The following is a 19,042-nucleotide window of genomic DNA, read 5'->3' on the forward strand; positions in this document are numbered from 1 at the left end:
AGGTTCACTGGAAAGTAAAAAAAAAGGCAATGTCAATCTCGTATTTCTGTTTTAGGCCCCATGAAAGCAAAACATTTCTTTTTTGGCTTTGTGTCCATGTCTATTAGCTTTGACACATCTATGCTAGTGTACTGCTAAACGTTTATGAAATGTACCTAGCAGATCTTCCACATTTAAAAAAGTAGATATTTTCTTCTTACAAAATGTAAAAAAAAAAAAAATACCAATGATCCTGCACAACACAAATTTTTGTCCAATCAAATGCTCTGGAGAATGAAAATGACTCTCCCCCTAATACCACCAGCAACTAAGTAGGAAGTAGCAAATGATGGTTTACAGCTGTGATGCAGCTAAAGCCTAATGACTATTTTAAAGGAAAAAGGGACGATCTCCTCAATTTTCTGCCAAAACTTATGGAAGCTTATTTTCTTAAAACTGTGATTGTCTTCAAAGTATTTACATTATAAAACAGTACAAAAATCTCTTTATGAGGACTTCCTTTCTAGAGAGATGAACTTTCAGTTACACATTACTACAATAATACAAAAAACCTCACGTTAACAAAAACACAAGGTGTGGGGTTGTGTAGAACGCTGTAAAGGCCCCGATATACTTCAAGCGAAATAGAAGAACGAACTGATGTGACGTCATTTTGAACAAAATTCACAACTTCATTTGGAGTTTGTTTTGGGAGTTCGAAAAAGCTTGCCAAACTTTTCAGGAAAGTTCGCTTCGGCTGCTAAACACCTTTATTCTACCATTAGTCCGCTCCGATAACGTAATAGGTAGGTGTGCGCTGAGGCTCCACCTTCTTTCAAGTGGAAATCTTTTCCAGTTAATTTCTCCTCACGAGTCCGTTGAGATCAGACGTGACCCACGAGTGAAAACAAACACACTAGAGAGCTGCTTTATAGTAGAAAATGAAGTTGTATTTCTGACAAAACGAGACACTGACACTGTTTTTTATGTTAAATACGGCAAAGCTGCTTGATTTTATGCAATTTATTGTATAAAGTGCTATATATAAAAGTGACGTGATTTTACTAGAGTGCTGAATTGCAGAGCTCGTGCAAACATATCCATATTGCTATGATCAGATGCTTTTTTTATGCTTTATTTAAAAAAAATGCTTGCAGTTCTCAATTTTGTTGTGTATTTTATTGAGAGGAAAGTGCGCAGCACATATTTACATATTCATCTAACCGTCACTCTCAGCAGTGTGGGTGGCGTCAGATGTTCAATAACAGTATATCGGTGCTCACGTATTTCGAACTTCGTTTTACCCCTAAAGAACGAAAAAGAATGTCTCTAATTATATCGGGGCCTTAAATCATGGGCTTTGCAATTCTGCGTAAATCTGCAGAGTTTTCTAGACAGATGCAGTGTGGCCCTGATTATGAACAAAAGTAGCTAAAGAGGAAGAGACATGACACCAAAACTACTGAGTCGTTCTAAATCCATGCCTACTGCTCACCATTTCCTCTTTCAAAACCCAGCAAGTTGGAGCCCAATTCCATTCCCCTCTCTCTATACCTTCCTATCTCAGAAAGGCCAAAAATGTAACTTTGAAAAAAGAAAAAAGGAGTCAAAGTAAATCCTTCACTGAGATCCCGTTCAAGGAAACAGCTGTGCAACACATTTACCTGCATTGGTGTTCGAGCCTTGCAAGAGTACTGTAAGTGTCTCCATGACAAGCCAGGCAAGCTGCTTTTGCTCTTCAGCCACATTGTTCTTGGCATCACCTGACCACAGTGAGCGGGAGCAGTAAACAAAGAATGGAATTAAAACCATTATCAGCACTGTAATTGTTAACTAAATACAAAACTGAAACTTATACAAAGTGTTAACTGAAATAAAGCTGAAATAAAATAAAATATTAGATATTAGATGAAAAACTTAAAACTTCAATAAAAATCAGAATTGTTGTTCTGGCAACTAGCTGAAATAAAAGTTTAAGTACTAAAATGACTAAAACTTAAAAAAATAAACAAAATATAAATATTAAACAGAAACTAATAAAAGAAATGACAAAATTACTAAAACTTGAAACTGAAACTAAAAATCTCAAAGAAAAAAACTAAAATATAAATATGAAAAGTAATTCAATATAATGACACACAGTATTGTAGTATAGTATAATATACTATACTACATACATATACTGCATATGTGTGTGTGTGTTATTCGTAATTATTTAAATGTAGTTTACAAAAGTGTTACCCTGCTCGACATGGGCTTGCGTTGGGTCTTTCAACAGCGCTGCATATTTGTGGAGCAGGTTAACTAGCACTTCTAGCAGTCCAACTTCACGGAAGACATCACTGAAGACGGGATGGTGGCGCCCAAGCTTGAGAAGAGTGCGAGTGGCTGTGATGCTGCATCCATAAGAAGTGCTCGACTTTAATAGCACGCTAACGCTAAAAAGCTCTTTGCATGGTACGTAATTAAGCCCGAAGACAACAAACTCCAGCAGCTCAAAGTACTTGGACTGAACCTCCGGTAGCTTTGTTACTCGCTCTGCAAACTGTGACAGTGCATGCTGCGCCTCTAAGATGAAATAGTTGGCGTAGTCGGCAGCATAGATATTGGCGATGGCTTCAAGGATCATACGTGCTAATCGACCACTCTTTGCCTTCAAGAAGGCATTCTGAAGCACAGAAAAAGCATGGATGTTCCTGACCGTGTGGCCTGAAAAGAAAAATCAAGCTATTAAGTAAACGGTTCATGGACAATGGGAATACATTATTCAAAATGACTCCCGTTTTGTTTCATAGAAGAAAGAAAGTCATACAGGTTTCGAACAACATGAGTAAATAGTAAATAACAAAAGTATTGTATTGTTAGTTTAACACCACATACAGTAATCCTAATGACAGTATGAAACTGTAGAAACTCCCGTGACCTTTGGTGGACTCTTGCGTAGCTAGTAACAGACAACCTCACATATTTTCATTTCCTCTTCATCTGTGCGCAGATTCCGCAGAAGTCTATACTCATGACAACTTTTAAATAATTATGTTGTAATCAAGATGTCAGTAACATATAGTAGCACATAACACTCATAACAGTGTTGTAGTCAAGACCAGCTCATTCAAGTCCGAGACTGAGACCAGAAGGGGGTCAAGTTCAAGTCAAGACCAAATCCACAACAAGACCAAGACCATGACCATGAAAATAGGGTCTTGAGTCGAGGACCAAGACCAAAAAAATATTTTCTTGTACTCAGATTCAAAGCCCATTTATTCATAGTCTTGACTTGCCTCAACCCGCTTCTGGTCTCGGTCTTGACTCAGACTCGAATGAGCTGGTCTCAACTACAACACTGCTGAAGGATGTCCTGGCTGTATTTTTCTGGGATATCTCTTTGCACTAAATTAATTACTGATATTTATTGCTTCATTGGCTCTTTCTGAAATCATTATGCTCTTTAACTAAGCTTCAAGAAAAACATACTGTATGCAATATTAACTAAGAACACCCAACCATCATATGATTACAGAGCAACACAAGTCAGTCCTCCAACCCTTAAAAACAAATTCTTGTGCATTCAACCTTTATGAACTCTCATTGCAATAAGCGATAACGCTGGCTGCATGAAAATGCCAAACTACAAAGTAGGGAAGAAACTATCTCTGTGATTGGCTTGTTGGAAAAGAGGAAGTCTTGATGTGACTGGGTGCATAAACAACATTATCTTGCGCCATTATTTTAATTACAGCATTTAATGGCTCTTGGCGAGGCATAAGACAACCCAAACAAATAACCTAACCAGATTACACAGTAGGTGTCAGCCGTTTGCCTCCTTCTGACCAATTAATGCCATTTACAGCCAGTGAACACTAATGTTTTAATTCTCCCTCAGAAACCACAGGCCCTTCTTCTCCCTGCGTGACTAAAAGAGCAATCTAGCTAACGAAGGGAGGCAGAAGCAGACATAGATGAGGACGTTAATATGAAAATGCAGAGAGGAAGAATACCGCTAATCTCTCACTTCAGGATATACTACTAATCTTCTCACTTAAATCTCTTGGTTCTGACAGTCATTGATTACAGCTTGGTTAATTCATCCTGCCAGTTCTTAAAAAAGGTTTGACCGTAATGCCCATAAATCTTAAAATCTAAAATAAATAAAAATAAAAAATATATATTTTTAGAGAATCACAGTAATAAAATGTGCATTATAGATGAAATTGTCATTTGAATTTCTTTGTTGGTTACAATAAAAATCCTGAATTGGAAGCAAGAAAAAAATCCCAGCTGATGCATAAATGTGAATGATTGCAAATATAGAAGCACACTAAATCTCTAAAGTATTTTACTAATGCAGGCCACTTAAGCCTCAACATTGCACACTTGCCATCTGAATCCTGTAAATTCCTCAATTTCACAATGTTTCCTGGCCGAAGTTCAACATACCCCGGAATTTCACATCACCAACTTTCACACCCAGCTGTGCTGTGACATAAGTTAAGAGTCAAGTGGATGTTATTTTACAGAGGGCTAACCTTTCCCAGAAGGCTGTGGAACCACAAAACCTGGAAGCAGGAAGGGTGCCCCAGTGGTGAGACCAGCTGGCTTCAGCTCACTGACACCGTAAGTGGTCAGAGCGGTCACCAGGTTCACCAGGTCCTTTAGAGCATCTTTGGCTTCATCCTCTTTGGCCTGCTCCAACCTAAGATGTACAGCAATTATATCAGAGAATATCACTATTCAAACATATCAGAAATTAAAATGACTATACTGCCTCTTATTGCCTTTAAATAACTAATCTTTCTGGGTAAACTATCCTTTTTAAGCAAACCCTTTAAGTAAACCTATAAGAAAGATAATAACTCAAAAACACTAGTTTAAAAATGTATGGTATTTTATTTTTTATGAATACTTGTCTTTATCAAGGAACCATTAAACTGATCAAAAGAGACATTGAAGACAATTATAATTTAACAATATATTTCCATTTCAAACAAATACTGGTCTTAGGAACTTTAAAGAGAACTTTAAAACGTTACAGAGATAACAGGAAAATAATGCAACAAAGTTTGTTTTCAGAAGAAAAAAGCATCACAGTCCAGCTTAAGTAAGCTCAGTAATGTTTCATTTTGTTGTAAAAAAGTTATTCATTTAGTTCATTTATATATACAGTATATAGCCGCTCTGGAGAAAACCGTGATGTCATCGTCCAGCTCAGTTCAGTTCTCATATAATGGTTTCAATGCAGGCAGATCAATATTATTGTTGAATATTAAATTAAATGTAAAATTTTATTTCCCCAACTAAGCAAGCCAAAAGCCAATGGCAACAAAGGTGAAAAAAGGCGAAAAGGCGAGATAAAGTGAGCATAAGAGACATATTTTCAAATGAAAAACAAAAGATCCGCACTCGCTTGTGTCTTCTTTATGAATTATTCTTTTCTTTTTTTTCTATGCAACAAAGCACATATAGATCAATAAATTGATTCGGCAATCAGCCTTCTTCAGTGAATCTCTCATTATAAGAGACTTATTTAAAAAACATAAAAAAAATCTTACCGACCCCAAAAGTTTGAACTGTAGTGTACATGGACATGGAATATAGATATATTTGGGAAGGAGCCATGTAATAAGAGGGATAATGTACAGTCATCTGATCATTACTGTAAAATGTCTGGGTCTGGGTTCTTCCTGTCTAGGTTTATTTTTAGACAATGGGCGCACATTACCCTTCACATTTAAACCCTGAAGATTTAAATGTGCAATAAATAATTACCTGATCATAAGATCTATGAGGAAGGTGTAGCCCTGACACATGCGGAAGTCATCCAGCAGTATCTGAGAGACATCACTGGAGTCCTTCAAGAAACAGGAGAGCCCAGCAAACATCTCCACAATCTCCAGAGGAGAGAGGTCATCTGACTGCTGCATGTTCTGGATGCACGTCGACAAGCACTCTTTCTCTGCAAGAACAAATAGTGTCAAGTTGGTTGTGAATTTCGTAAACCAATACTTTTTGTCAAAAAACAACAGCCCACGTTCACATATTTTAAATGTGGCATTAGAAAGAAAGTTTTTTATATTAGACTCTTAAGGGCTGAAATTTGAATGCTCCTCAATTAATTGCAAAGCAATTTTTGACAAGAGCGCATGCAACCACTAGACATTGACCTCTAAAAACACTAAATGCACAATAGTGACAGTTAAATGGTTATGTAAGGTTAAAATGTTACTAGGGTTCATAAGATGTCAGCAGTAAAACATTCTCAGTATTATGCATCCATGCACAGCAACGGCAGAGAACCACAGTGAAAGAAGTTGGCAGTTAAATCATCACCGTGGATGTACTTGACGACATTGACGCTGAGGCCGTATCTGGAGATGGTGGTGAGCACCTCTCCCGCGCTCTTCCTCCAGGGTAGGTTGTGGGGGGGACACCAGGAGGTGATGGCACTGAAGAGCAGCTGTAGATCATCCTTCTGGGCCAGCTCCTCTGCCGGAGACACAAAACTGCACAGCTTCACTAAGATCTGAGGAAGACAACCAGAAGAGAAAGTCACGGTTGGTGTCAAAGCGTGTATTTTGTGGAGAAAATGCTGTTCCTAAAGACAGACAGACCTGGACAAAGACTTTCTGTAGAAGAGCTCTGCGGTCGCCCAGAGGAAGCTCGGTCTGGGTAGCGGCAGGAACCTCGGGCATGTGGGGCAGGTCAAAAAACAAATACAGGCATTTGACCAGCGTCGAGGGCACCGACATGGTGGTCATACAGTCCACAGTTTTCTGCAGAAGCAGAGAAGGGGAGGGATTCAAATTCAGATGATGAGCAGATCATGTTTTTTTCTCCATTCAAGCACTGACTAATGCAAATAACTGGCAAACTGTTTAATATTTCACAGTTCTGGTAACAGATCTAACTGACCCCAAACTTGACTCAAATTACAAAAAAAGAATCCACTATAAACTAGGTGAATTGATGAAAAGCTAGAGGATATAAGTCTTGTTTGTTTTTTGTTGTTTTGCATCTCACTACACAGTTTTGGGTCTCAGGTGAAACCCTGATAACCATATAACGGTAGGCCAGTGACATCATCATCCTCACTCTGCTCTAAAGGGGCTCAGGTGGACGTGACTGAAAGGAAATGCTGCAGGTGGGTCAGAGCTTCACTTTTCCCTGCCATGTCGCCTCTGACACTAATCAGAGCAGGATCCTGTTACCATTGCCAATGAAACACTGAAGTGAGAGGATCAAATCCCATCAGACGCTTTTAAGGCAAGTCAGGAAGTTATAGGATTTAGCTCAATCTAGCCAATGATTCTCTCTCTCATGTACAGGCCAAACACTTGTTTTCATTGCAGATCCAGTCTGAACCAGTGTGTGCACAGGCTACCACACAAAAACATGTCTCCTCACAATAGATCAGAAATGGCCATTATTAACACTCCAAAGTTCTCAAGAAACACTTCTCATTTTTGTCAATGCTGAAAACAGTTGTGGTCAATAATTTGATGGAAATAAATCATAATACATATTTTTCAGAATGAACAAAAAGTTAACAAGAACAGCATTTATTTGAAACAGATATTGTTTTTTTTTTAATGTCTCTTTGGATCAATTTAATGTTGAATAAAAAAATCATACTGAGGCCAAACTTTTGAACAATAGGGTAGTTATTATAGTTAACTTTCTTGGTGTGAATGGGTCTTAAGACAAGGCCAAAGAATCCCAGCAGTGCCAAACTTTAATGGAGGTTCCATTACATCCACTGCTTTCATAAGAATGAGACAGCAAAACAGAAGAGACTCATCACTTCTGCATTTTCATTCCAGGAAACATACTACGTGAACAAAATAAAAACCCAAACCACTCTCTCAGTCAAAACAAATCACCTTCTCTTTAGTAAAATCAATGGCCTTTTACATTCAAATAAGAGTTTTTGAAGAAAAATGATGTTACACTAATAATGCCTCCTATAGCTTGCTCTGTGGTAGTTTACCTCAGCACTGAAGCTAAGCTAGCAGACGGTGTGAAGTCAAGTCAGTGTACATTGACGATGATGTCAGACAGAAAAACACCAATAGAAGAGGGAAAGAGCAGGAGGATTTCTCACAGGCATCCATGCAATAGGGGGGAAAAGATGAGACAAGAGACGGCATCCGTGAGGGTGAAATGAGGGTGCATTGGGAATGTAGAGCATGAAGGGCGTCCTTACAGAGAGAAAAGAAAAGACCTTTGTTGTTTCCGAGGGGCGGGGGGTGTTGCCAAGAGCACCAGTTTTTGTCTCCAACTCACAGCTTGGAATACAAACATATTTCACCCCTCATGTTTCAACATGTTTCACCTCTCAAAACCAGACTACTGCCTGGAAAGAAAATCGTGCAATTAATTCAAGCTCATCCTCTGTTTTATCACAAGCCCTAAATTGTGCCAAATCACTTGGATAAGCATTTCGAGAGGTCTGTATTTAGATGGTGGAAATGTGTTTTATGTACTTCAAAGAGCAGCTATGAGATATCAACATTAACACAAGAAAGTGTTTTCATTATGTATTCCACGTAAAGCAAAAAGAGGGTACAAATAGACAGTGCGAGTAAGAGAAAGGCCACAGGAAATCTACATTACTGCAGTCCATATTTTTGTGCACAAGTTCTTTTTGAAATGTTATCGAGGTAAATTACCCTTAAGGATTCTATGAACCAAAATAAATATTAGAACTGTGGCTAACAACAGACTGGAGAAAGATTATGGACACTCAATGTTGGCAAAACTTAAGCCAATTAATGAGATCCTACCTTATTAAAATAGAAAAACAAACAACTTACACTGCAAAAAAATAACCTTAAAATCACAAGGAGACATGAACATAAATGTCTAATTATAATAGCATGTACACTACCTTTTTTTTTCCCTTGAAGTTTATACTTTTATTCAGCAATATTTCGCTTTCAAATAAACACTGTTGTTTTGAACTTTCTATTCAAAGAATCCTGAAAAATAAATATTTCATGGTCTTTCATAGAAATGTACCATGTGAATATCATGACCATCGCTGTACCATGGTACTGCCACAGTGCTTTTCATAAAGGATCTAACTAGAAGGGCTTCCATTCTTGTGGGAACAGTAGTAACAACATTCCCATTCAGTCAATACAACAAATGACTATGGGACATCCACTGACAGCCCTTGATGTAATGATACTCTGCCAATGATGTAACCATCCCCTTGTTACAGAGTAAGCACACATAGTCGGAAACCATTTCCTACTACATGACATGGATATACTGTATCCCCCACAATGCACTGCAAAATATATAGAAAAGCACTAGCTGCTAATGAATAGACTTCACCAGATATTATATATTCTCCTTGTTATGCAAAAAGTCTACATTGACATTTCCAAAGTGCTCCAAAATCTGAGACACCCTTTGGGCACTTAGTCAAATCTCCCTGACACAATGACCTCCCCTGGACAGGAAATCTGGTGAATGACATCAAAAGCTAGAAATACTTCTGAAGAGCTTTTGATGAGAGCAGGATCAGTCCTTCCTCATCTAATGAATGGCATGACAGGAATATTGTCTGTTTGATCGCAACACGTTGGCCACTCAGCACAGAGAGGAAGTGCTTCAGGGAGAGAAAAACAACTAGTAATTGGAGATCATTTATGTAGAGTGCAACTGCCCACACCTTTTCACAAAGTTCCCTTCAAACAGGCCTTCATAAAGTGACCCATGACTTGGTAGTCATGGCCTCAAGCTGTGCAGGCTTGAGCAATCAACAGCTTGAGAAATGGGTCCTCCATGACACCATCCTTACATCGCCACACCAGCAGTGGGGAAGCTGGAAGGCAAGACTTGTGCAAGCATTGTTGGAGAAGCCATCTTTCACTATAGAGTGAGTATTCCTCTTCTCTCCTACTCTTGGTCAAGTCCAAAATTGACTAAAAACATACTTAAAGAAATTTCAACTAGTCCTTCCGGCCTCCACACGGTTCTCCAGTCTCTCAGTCTAGGAAAAGACAGTGTCCATCTCTGAGAACAGAGACTTGTGTAACTTGAGATAAGGGGTCTTGTTCAGCTGTGAAACTACCATGCACACATTCAACAAAGTACACCTTTTTCTAGTATGGACAAGTGCTGGGTGCTGAAAGCCCAACCTAGGATGGCTGATTCCCAAACACAATGCCGTTTATCTTTTTCATACACCAAGGGACAAGGACGGGTCCTCAAAACAATAAATTGGTAGCTGAAAACTTTGAAGGATGTGGCACACCAAGCCGATGCCTAGTTTTCCATTGTCACTAGTTGGACCCCCATTGATCATGCTGAATTGGAGGAGGTGGCGGAGATCACTCTGATGAACTGTTCTGCTTAAGACTGGAATACACTACATGATTTTAAAACACTTGGCATCATACTAGTGTATCATACACTAAACATTGTTTTGTTGTTCCAAACCTGTATGAGTTTCTTTCTTCTGTTGAACATAAAAAATATATTATAAAGAATGCTGGTAATCAAACAGTTGACAGTAGCCATTGACTTCCATAGTAGGAAAAAAATACTATGGAAGTCAATAGCTACCGTCAACTGTCTGGTTACCAACATTCTTTAAAATATCATTTTTTGTGTGTGTTCAATAGAGGAAAGAAACTCATACAGGTTTGGAACAACATGAGGGTGAGTAAATGATGAAAAAAAAAAAATATTTCTGGGTGAACTATCCCTTTAACCTCTTAACCTGCACAGATTGGCTTGATGATAATTGTAGCTCCAATGCACCTGTACCCAGGTGAGATTATATTTCATGATGTATTTTATCAAAAGAATTCACATAAAGTTCTAAGAAAACATTTAGTTTTGTTTTCTAGAAAGATAAAATTTGGGTAAATGAACACTGGAATCCAAGCGATGTGGGTGGGTAAGCCATGTAATGCCAGAATAAAGGAAAATAATGGCTGAATAAAAACAAAACAAATGCTGTTCTTTTGAACTCTCTATTCATCAAAAAATCCTGAAAACAATTATCATAGTTTCCACCAAAAAAAAATTCTCAACACTGATAATAAGAATTGTTTCTTGAGCACTAAATAAGCATATTAGAATGATTTCTGAAGGATCATGTGACAGTGAAGACTGGAGTAATGATGCCATTACAGGTATAAATCACATTTAGAAATATTTTCAATTAGAAATAAAAGCTATTTTAAATTGTAATAATATTTCACAATATAACAGTTTTTACTGTATTTAGATCAAATAAATGTAGCCATGGTGAACATTACAGACTTCTTTAAAAAACAAACTGTCTCTGTATATATTTTTCTAGTGCTAATCAAATATGTTTTCATGTTTCATGCATCTTGTGATTGTTTCATCTGATGCACATTAAACATACAGACCTGTCCTGAGGAGGCCAGAAGGTTGATGGTGTTCAGAAGCATCCAGCCACGGCTCGCCTCCTCGCTCTGATTTACCTCCAGAAACTGGACAATGGCTCTGCTGGCCGCCTCTGTGGGAGGAGCACACACACACAAACAGAATCACTGACGCGTTTAACAGTCTGTGCAAGTGGATCAAATCCATTTTCACACGTCAGCTTGCGTGTGACTGGCCTCATCTGGGGAAGGACGCCGAGTCAATTAGAGGTGATGACATGCAGGCGGTTTCGTTTCTCATTCATCCATTGCAGCCTCATTTTGAGATGCAATACTGTGACACCCCAGTGAATTCACAAAGGACAAGATTTACTCAGAAGAATATTATTTTCTGCTCCAACAAAAACGTAATTATATCATTTTGTAAAATCCGTAGTCATTAAAAATACAATAAATTTGGCATACAGAATAAATACAATATTATTACGTTATGCTTTTTGTTGCATCAGTACTATGACTACAGTTTGAAAAAAAAAAAGCAAGCATTAAACAAGATGTTTAATAGATGGTATAAAACCTACTAAAACGCTTAAGCAATTACTCGTTTCATGACATGCTCGGTCTGGGTTTTGTGAATCTATGCAGCATATGCAGATTACATCACCAAAAATAAACATTACTGTACATTGTGTGCCAAGACAAGCTGCCAACACAGTGTGTGGACAGCAGAGTGACTCTGAGACCAAGCCCAGTCTTCCTCAGTCATAAACACAGCTATTAAAGCAAGAACGCACAGGTACAGTATAAAGCAGTTATAAACTAGTGATGCACCAAAATTAAGTTATTACATTTCAACAACAAATTGTAGTAGAAACATAATTCAGCAAAACTTTGCAATAAGGTTTCATTAGTTAACTACATTAGATAACATGAACTAACAATGAACAATAGTTCAACAGCATTTACTAATATTAATTAATGGTAATCTCAGCATTTACTAATAATTTTTTAAGATCAAAAGTTGTGTCTGTTAACATTGGTTAAAGCACAGTGAACTAAAATGAGCTAATGTTAACAAAGGATAATAAATGCTGTAAAAATATATTGCTCATTGTTAGATTGTGTTAGTTAATGCATTAATTAATGTTAACAAATGAGACCATATTGTAAAGTGTTACCCATAATTCTGTTATTAAAAAGTGCACATAAGGCAGTTTTTATATTCAATTTAAATGTTTGTATAACTCAGTTTGAGTGTTTATTATTACATGAACGAGAGAAAAAAAGGGTGAGACTTGTTTTAACCCATCGAAAATTGATTGGATCGGGTGGAAAACATATCAGGAAATAGATAGTTGAAGTACCTGTTGATTTATTAGATGCTCTCCGTCTGATCTCAGTCACCATCAATCTGGACACTTGCGTAGTGAACTGCAGCAGGTCTGAAAACTTCTCATTCATGGAGCTCGGTGGAGCGTTCCCAAACACCTGTCACACACACACACAAACACCATTTACAGAGCTCAAACAACCTTCTTTTCATGCAGTCCTTTTTTTCCCCTCTACAAAGATGTGGACCTGTTGAGTTAAAGCTGAGATTTAATCAGCAATTGCTCCCTTGATGTCTAAAGAGCCGTATGCTCGGTTTGTAGAGTTATTCATCTTTCATTGCAGCAAAGATAAGACATTCACAGGAGCTCTGAAAACTGCCCTTCAGCATTTGGCTCACAGGCCGAGTGTCCAATCAAATTAGTATAAACCACAAACATTCATAAGAGGCGCAAGACTGCCATGCTTAAATCTATCATGTCAGTCCTCTCACTGTTTGAAGAAATCAAAATCTAGAGAGACACTGCGGTATTAATTCTGATGTGCATTGTTTCAGATGGGTCTATAACACTTAAAGTATGACAGCTTTGTAAATAGAGAGCATGTTTCATCTCACTTCTACAAGAGCTCTTAAAATGCATACAGGCTGCAGCAGTTCAGCGCTCTTTCATGCACAATGATGAGGTCATCTACATTGTTTCTGCATAATCAATGCTGGATGATTAGCACCATCATGCTCTTCTCCAGCCTGTGAGAGTCACTTGACGTCATAACGACTACTTAGCCTTTGTAAATGAAGTAGTCACTGCTGGTTCACTTCTGGTTAACATCAAAAGCAAAGTGTGGATCATTTGGTTTAATGACAGGTTTTGGACAAAATCTCTATAGTGATTTAAAAATAAAAGAAGAAAATGTTTTAATGTTCTTGCTTTCAAACAATATACAGTTGACTGATTATGGCATATACATGTACACTAGGTTGGTAAGATTTTAAGTCTCTTATGCTCACCAATCCTGCATTCATTTCAATCAGAAATACATCATAAGTACAGTAAAAATAGTAATATTGTGAAATATTACAATTTAAAATAACTGTTTTCTATTTGAATATATTTCAAAATGTAATTTATTCCTGTGATCAAAGCTGAATTTTCAGCATCATTACTCCAGTGTCACACGATCCTTCAGAAATCATTCTAATATGATGATTTGGTGCTCAAGAAATATTTCTTCTTATTATGAATGTTAAAAAGAGTACTTAAACACTATTAAAAAAATATTTTAGTGATTGTTTTTTTTCAGGATTCTGCAACAATATAAAAGTCTTTACTATCACTTTTGATCAATTTGATGCATCCTTGTTGTTGAATAAAAGTATTAAATTCTCCCCCAGAAAATTCTTACTGACCACAAACTTGCGAACAGTAAAAATTTAGATTTTCAGCAAAAATTATTATGAAATTTACAGCTGTCAGTCACATTATAGCTTTACAGTTTCCAGCTATCAGTGCAATTATAAATAATGATTTGTTGTAATTCTCTTTTTCAGAAAGAATTTTTAATGAAAAACATAATATAATAATCTTAGAATATAAATAAGAATTTAATTGTTTTTTGATAAAGATACGCCGCAAAACAAACTAAATTTATAATAGTTTTATTTAACGTTGGGGCCTGTGAAAATGTTAGCAAGACAAGTAATCTCTAAACTGACGTTTAATGGTAACAAAACAATAAATAAATACAATTACATTTAGAATTAACAGTGCAATACAATCATGTCTATTACACTTGTCACTTCTTTTAATGCATTTTGACTTGAGAGGTTGAATCTTTGTGAATCCCACTACATTCAGCCTGCCTCTTATGAATAAATCGCATTATCCTGATCCATATTAGGTGATGATGCTGTCTCTTTAAGTAAACAGCTCTCTCTCTCTCTCTCTCTCTCTCACCCGGTTGAAAACAGGCAGCATCATGTAGAGCTTCTCCTCCTGCTCCTTTTGTGTCATGTGGCGCGGCGGGTGGCAGAGCTCGGAGAAGAGGCGGCGCAGGTGCATGAGTCCCAGCGCGTTGTCCTGCGGGCTGCACTCCTCCTGCCGCGGCCTCCCCATGATCCTCTTCACCATATTCATCTTTAGAGGCTTCTTGAGGCCGAAGCCAGCCCTGAGAGAGCAGACACACAGATAAAAGAGAGGTTTAGTGAAATGGAGGAAATGAAAAGGGGAGGGTGAGGAGGAGGAAAAATAACAAGATGTCAGGGAAATTGATCGTCGACTGTAAAAGTCCACTTCTAATGTGACGCGATATGCTAGCTTCAAATTGCAGATCAAATTCAGCCTGTTTATTTTTTGCAGTGAACTGCTTCTGTCGGAGTTCCTCTAGTGAAGATTCTGCTGCAGGTACAGAAATACTGCAGGACATGCAAACAAAATTGGATCCAAGATATTATTCGGGTTCATTTCAAGGACACGGTGATAAAGGCAAACTTAACTAAGTATAAAGCAACAAGACTCGTATATAACTGTACAAGTGCGGATCGGGACAATTTTTTTTGTCCGAGCCCGACCCGAGTCCGACAGTTAAAATCCCATTTTTTTTCTCATACTAATGACACATGTACGTTTGTTTGTATGGAAAACCCGTTTTATTAAAGCCACACCGTGTAACTTTTCAACCTTCATAATATATTTCCAAGACCCTTGTGATGGTACATCGACTTACAATAGGTTGAATGACACGTCTGCCAGAGCCTGACGGGGTCTGTATCGCTTTTACTGGCACTATGTAACTTCGGGGTTCGGGTAGTAACCAGAGCACAAAAAGAACTACAAAATTCGACTGCTTTACGGCATACGTCACTTCCCCCACCACTTCCTCAAATTCGGACGTGAGCGTTTATATACTGTCTATGGACGTGAGATGCCAACCAGCGTTTGTTTTCGGCTTTCGTGCGTATGTTTTTGTCATGGGGGCTGTTGTGTTTAGACCTGACCACTTCATGCGTTTTCTCAGATCGGATAGCTATCCGATCGTGAAAAAAACAGGTGTAAATGCCCTCCGAAACGCATTCAAGACGCTCAAACCACTTCAGGAGGAGGTCTGAGACGCATTCCAGACGAAACTGAACAAAAAGAAACAAAATGATCTGACCAGGGCTGTTACTGCTCTCTCTTATTGCGGTCTTTGATTTTGAAATTTTAGCTGATGATCAATAAAATGCAGCTCATATCTGTTGCTTTCGGTGACGTGCACTCCATTAAATCTGCATATAGCGCGAGAATTTAAGATCGGATTTAAATCCGTTTCGCAAAAACACATTTGTGACCAGGTGTAAATGGAATCGTTTTGATAAATCTGATAGCTATCCGATCTGAGAAAACGCATGAAGTGGCCAGTAAATAAATCTCTTATTTGTAAACTTGTTTGCATTCTATGTTGTATGTTGTTGCGCTTGCTTGTAGTATGTAATTTTTTTTACATGCTGTTCATTCATCCATTGCTGATAATTAGACCAGTCCAATAATTTCCACGTCTAGCTAGCTTTCGATTATCAGAGCTGTTAACAGACAACAAACACTCGTTCTCTAAGACCTACGTGTTAGAGGGGTATTTACGACAGTGCAAGTATTCCACAGCGACTCTAGGGGTCGCTGTTTGACAAAAACACAATTTCTCCACAGTGTCCCTTTAAGCAACTGTAGGAAGGCATTCGGAAATGTCAGCAGGATGAGTGCATCAGCGCGCACGGAGCAACAAGCGCACTTAACGCAGGCGTGCATGCACGTGTTTCGTTGTCACGGCTACATAAACAAATTTCCGCACACAGGAAGACAGATGTTATGGTAATATGTTACATGTATTTTAATCACAAAAACGAACGTTTGCATCAAGTGAAAGCATCAGGCACATTGGCTACCAACATAATAAGCTGTTTTAAATTTAAAATGTTCAATGCTTTATCGCGCTGATGTGACCGAGCCCGACCCGAATCCGAACATAATTTGTAAATATCTGTCTGAACCCGGCCCGGCCTGTCGGGTACCGACGGGGTTCCGTCGGGCTCGGGTCGGGTATCCATCCTCTACTGTACATACAGATAATTTTTATCACTTTTTTTGCCACAAATAGGTCTTGACAGGAGGCCCCTGGGCTATTGGTATACTTCATAAAAATTGTATCAATTGTTTTCTTTCAGTTATTATTATTATCATTTATGTATTTTATTTTCTGTGATCAAGCATTGCTTCCTGGACAAACAGTGTTGACAAACGGTTATCTTCCTATGTCTTGTTGTGCTCCACACAGTGAGTCATGAATCAGATCCAAATGGATAATGGTTACAGAATTTAGGGAAAACAAAGAAGCCACACAATAACTTCACATCATCTGCTGAAGCTGGCGAGCACATGGAAAATAGGACACGCATCTGACAGACATTTGCTTGAGCCAGTTAGGTGCTGTTATAAAACATTTATGTTTCAGCAATGCCCTCAGCAAAAAGCTTAACATCTGTGAGTTGAAGCAGATTCTTAGACGGGAACAACCGCAGACATCTACAGCAACTGAGAAAGTCAGCAACACTTGAAGGCGGGAAACATGAGACGATCCAGAGCAACAGTGACTGCATCCATCTAACTAAAAATACCTGCACTGTATCCAGGCTCCTGAATTTTTGGATATTATTCCATGTAACAAATGGTTATTATTATTATTCTAATGTGTCTGCTCAGACCACAAGAAAGAAATTTTATGGCATTGTGATTCAGTAAAATTGTTTTCAAAATCCAAAACTCTCCATTCATCTAAGCAGACCAAACTTGAACAATTATAAAGTTGCTAAAATGCCACACATGGCCCAGGATTGCGGGTATTGTGCATCAATTTATACAATCACTGCAGATTTCACGCTTTTAAGGCGGGAAATTCCCACAAACATTTATTCAATTAGCTGGTTGAATGAGCAAATTAATCCACACAGATTATCAGATCAAATCAGTAATTTGAAAACTTTCTGAGAGACATAATTTTACAAAAAGCGAGAGTGATTCAACGCTACTGCATCTTCTCTTTCACTTTCAAAATGGCTTCACATCACCACATTGTCTGTACAAGCGAGCTTCACGGTGCGATACAAGGCCTTTTTTATTTTAAAAGCATTTAGTAGTGCCCACATGCTTTCTGAGAGGCGGTTTTCTGTGCGCTCTACATAAAATCGCCTCTCAAACAGCTCGTGAGTACCAAACTGAGTGCTTTTTTATTGTGCTTAAATGGTCAAACGCACAAAACTATGTCAAAATGCCCATCTTGGCGAGTATTCACAGACACAGTGGGTGATGTCTTAAGTGAACGTAAATAGTAGAAAGAAATAGAAAGAAAACACGTGTATCAGTACATTGAATCCCTGCATTAGCGCTTAAAGTGACAGCAGCGTAATAAACCTGCTGCAGTCTGTCATTAATGTTAATATAAGAACAAAAGATAGCGAGAAGAATTCATCTATATTTAATGAAACATTCAATTTATTCAATTTCTGTACTGTTCCTGTACCTGAATACTGTTAGGCCTACCTGAAAAACCTTAAAGCACTCTTTATTTCATTTGTATTTGTATTTTATTTATTCGTGCTTCAGCTTGTAATTTGTTTATTTGATCTTGTTTACTTTGTAAATTCAATTCAAGGTTGAAATCAAGCTTCATTGTGCTGTGTGTAAACTCAGGCGCAACAAAATTAACCCATTGTAAAAACACAAATAGCCTACATAGAGTGAGCTTACATTTAGGTGAGATAAATGTAATTAAAAAAGCCCTGTGCCCTGTGTAAAACAAAAATTGCTTAGCATTTCTCTCATGTGGCCAATAGTCAATTGTGGTTTTGCAACCCAATCATTCTTAATTTCAGGTACAGAACCAATTGCAAGATAAACACCTCAAGTACTATGATTTCTGCTGAGTAAGAAAGTACAACAGAGCAGTTCCTTTTCCTAGTCATTAAACATTCAAAGCTTATTTACTAGTTTCTCAGATTTCAGTCACCATTATGATTGTTATAATAGCAAGAATGCTGAGCTCAAGACACCATTAATTATTTCTTAATCCGACATAATAAACACAAATCAGCTAGACATAACAGTAACGCTCTTAAAATTGACATACAAATGCTTTGGCCTCCTACTGGTAAAGACAACATAAACATCAGGTCATGCAAGTGTTAATGAGGACCAAATGTTCTTTACCATTCCAGACCTTTCTTATCTATGGCAGTTGTAAAGCACCCCCATCATCCTATCCGGGTCTATGGACATTGGGGGAGCACATCGTCCCCAAAGTACAAATCATTATATCCGAAACAGAGCAATAAATCCATG

General features: G+C 38.0%; 1 protein-coding gene across 2 annotated transcripts in view; it reads right to left on the reverse strand.

Annotated features, from left to right (window-relative positions):
- The window catches only part of wdfy3 (WD repeat and FYVE domain containing 3), a 75,221-nt gene that overhangs the window by 48,464 nt on the left and 7,715 nt on the right, over nucleotides 1-19,042 (reverse strand). For both annotated transcript variants that reach the window (XM_084113693.1, XM_084113692.1), the window contains 9 exons: nucleotides 14,630-14,840; nucleotides 12,710-12,833; nucleotides 11,370-11,479; nucleotides 6,588-6,749; nucleotides 6,307-6,499; nucleotides 5,746-5,932; nucleotides 4,506-4,672; nucleotides 2,221-2,688; nucleotides 1,644-1,742 (listed from right to left, as the gene is read on the reverse strand). In XM_084113693.1, the coding sequence (XP_083969819.1) occupies nucleotides 1,644-1,742; nucleotides 2,221-2,688; nucleotides 4,506-4,672; nucleotides 5,746-5,932; nucleotides 6,307-6,499; nucleotides 6,588-6,749; nucleotides 11,370-11,479; nucleotides 12,710-12,833; nucleotides 14,630-14,840 (1,721 nt within the window). Of the gene's footprint in view, nucleotides 1-1,643; nucleotides 1,743-2,220; nucleotides 2,689-4,505; nucleotides 4,673-5,745; nucleotides 5,933-6,306; nucleotides 6,500-6,587; nucleotides 6,750-11,369; nucleotides 11,480-12,709; nucleotides 12,834-14,629; nucleotides 14,841-19,042 lie in introns of those variants that run through there.

Source organism: Abramis brama, assembly GCF_963993115.1.
Source record: "Abramis brama genome assembly, chromosome: 5".
NCBI classification, from domain to species: Eukaryota; Metazoa; Chordata; class Actinopteri; order Cypriniformes; family Leuciscidae; genus Abramis; species Abramis brama.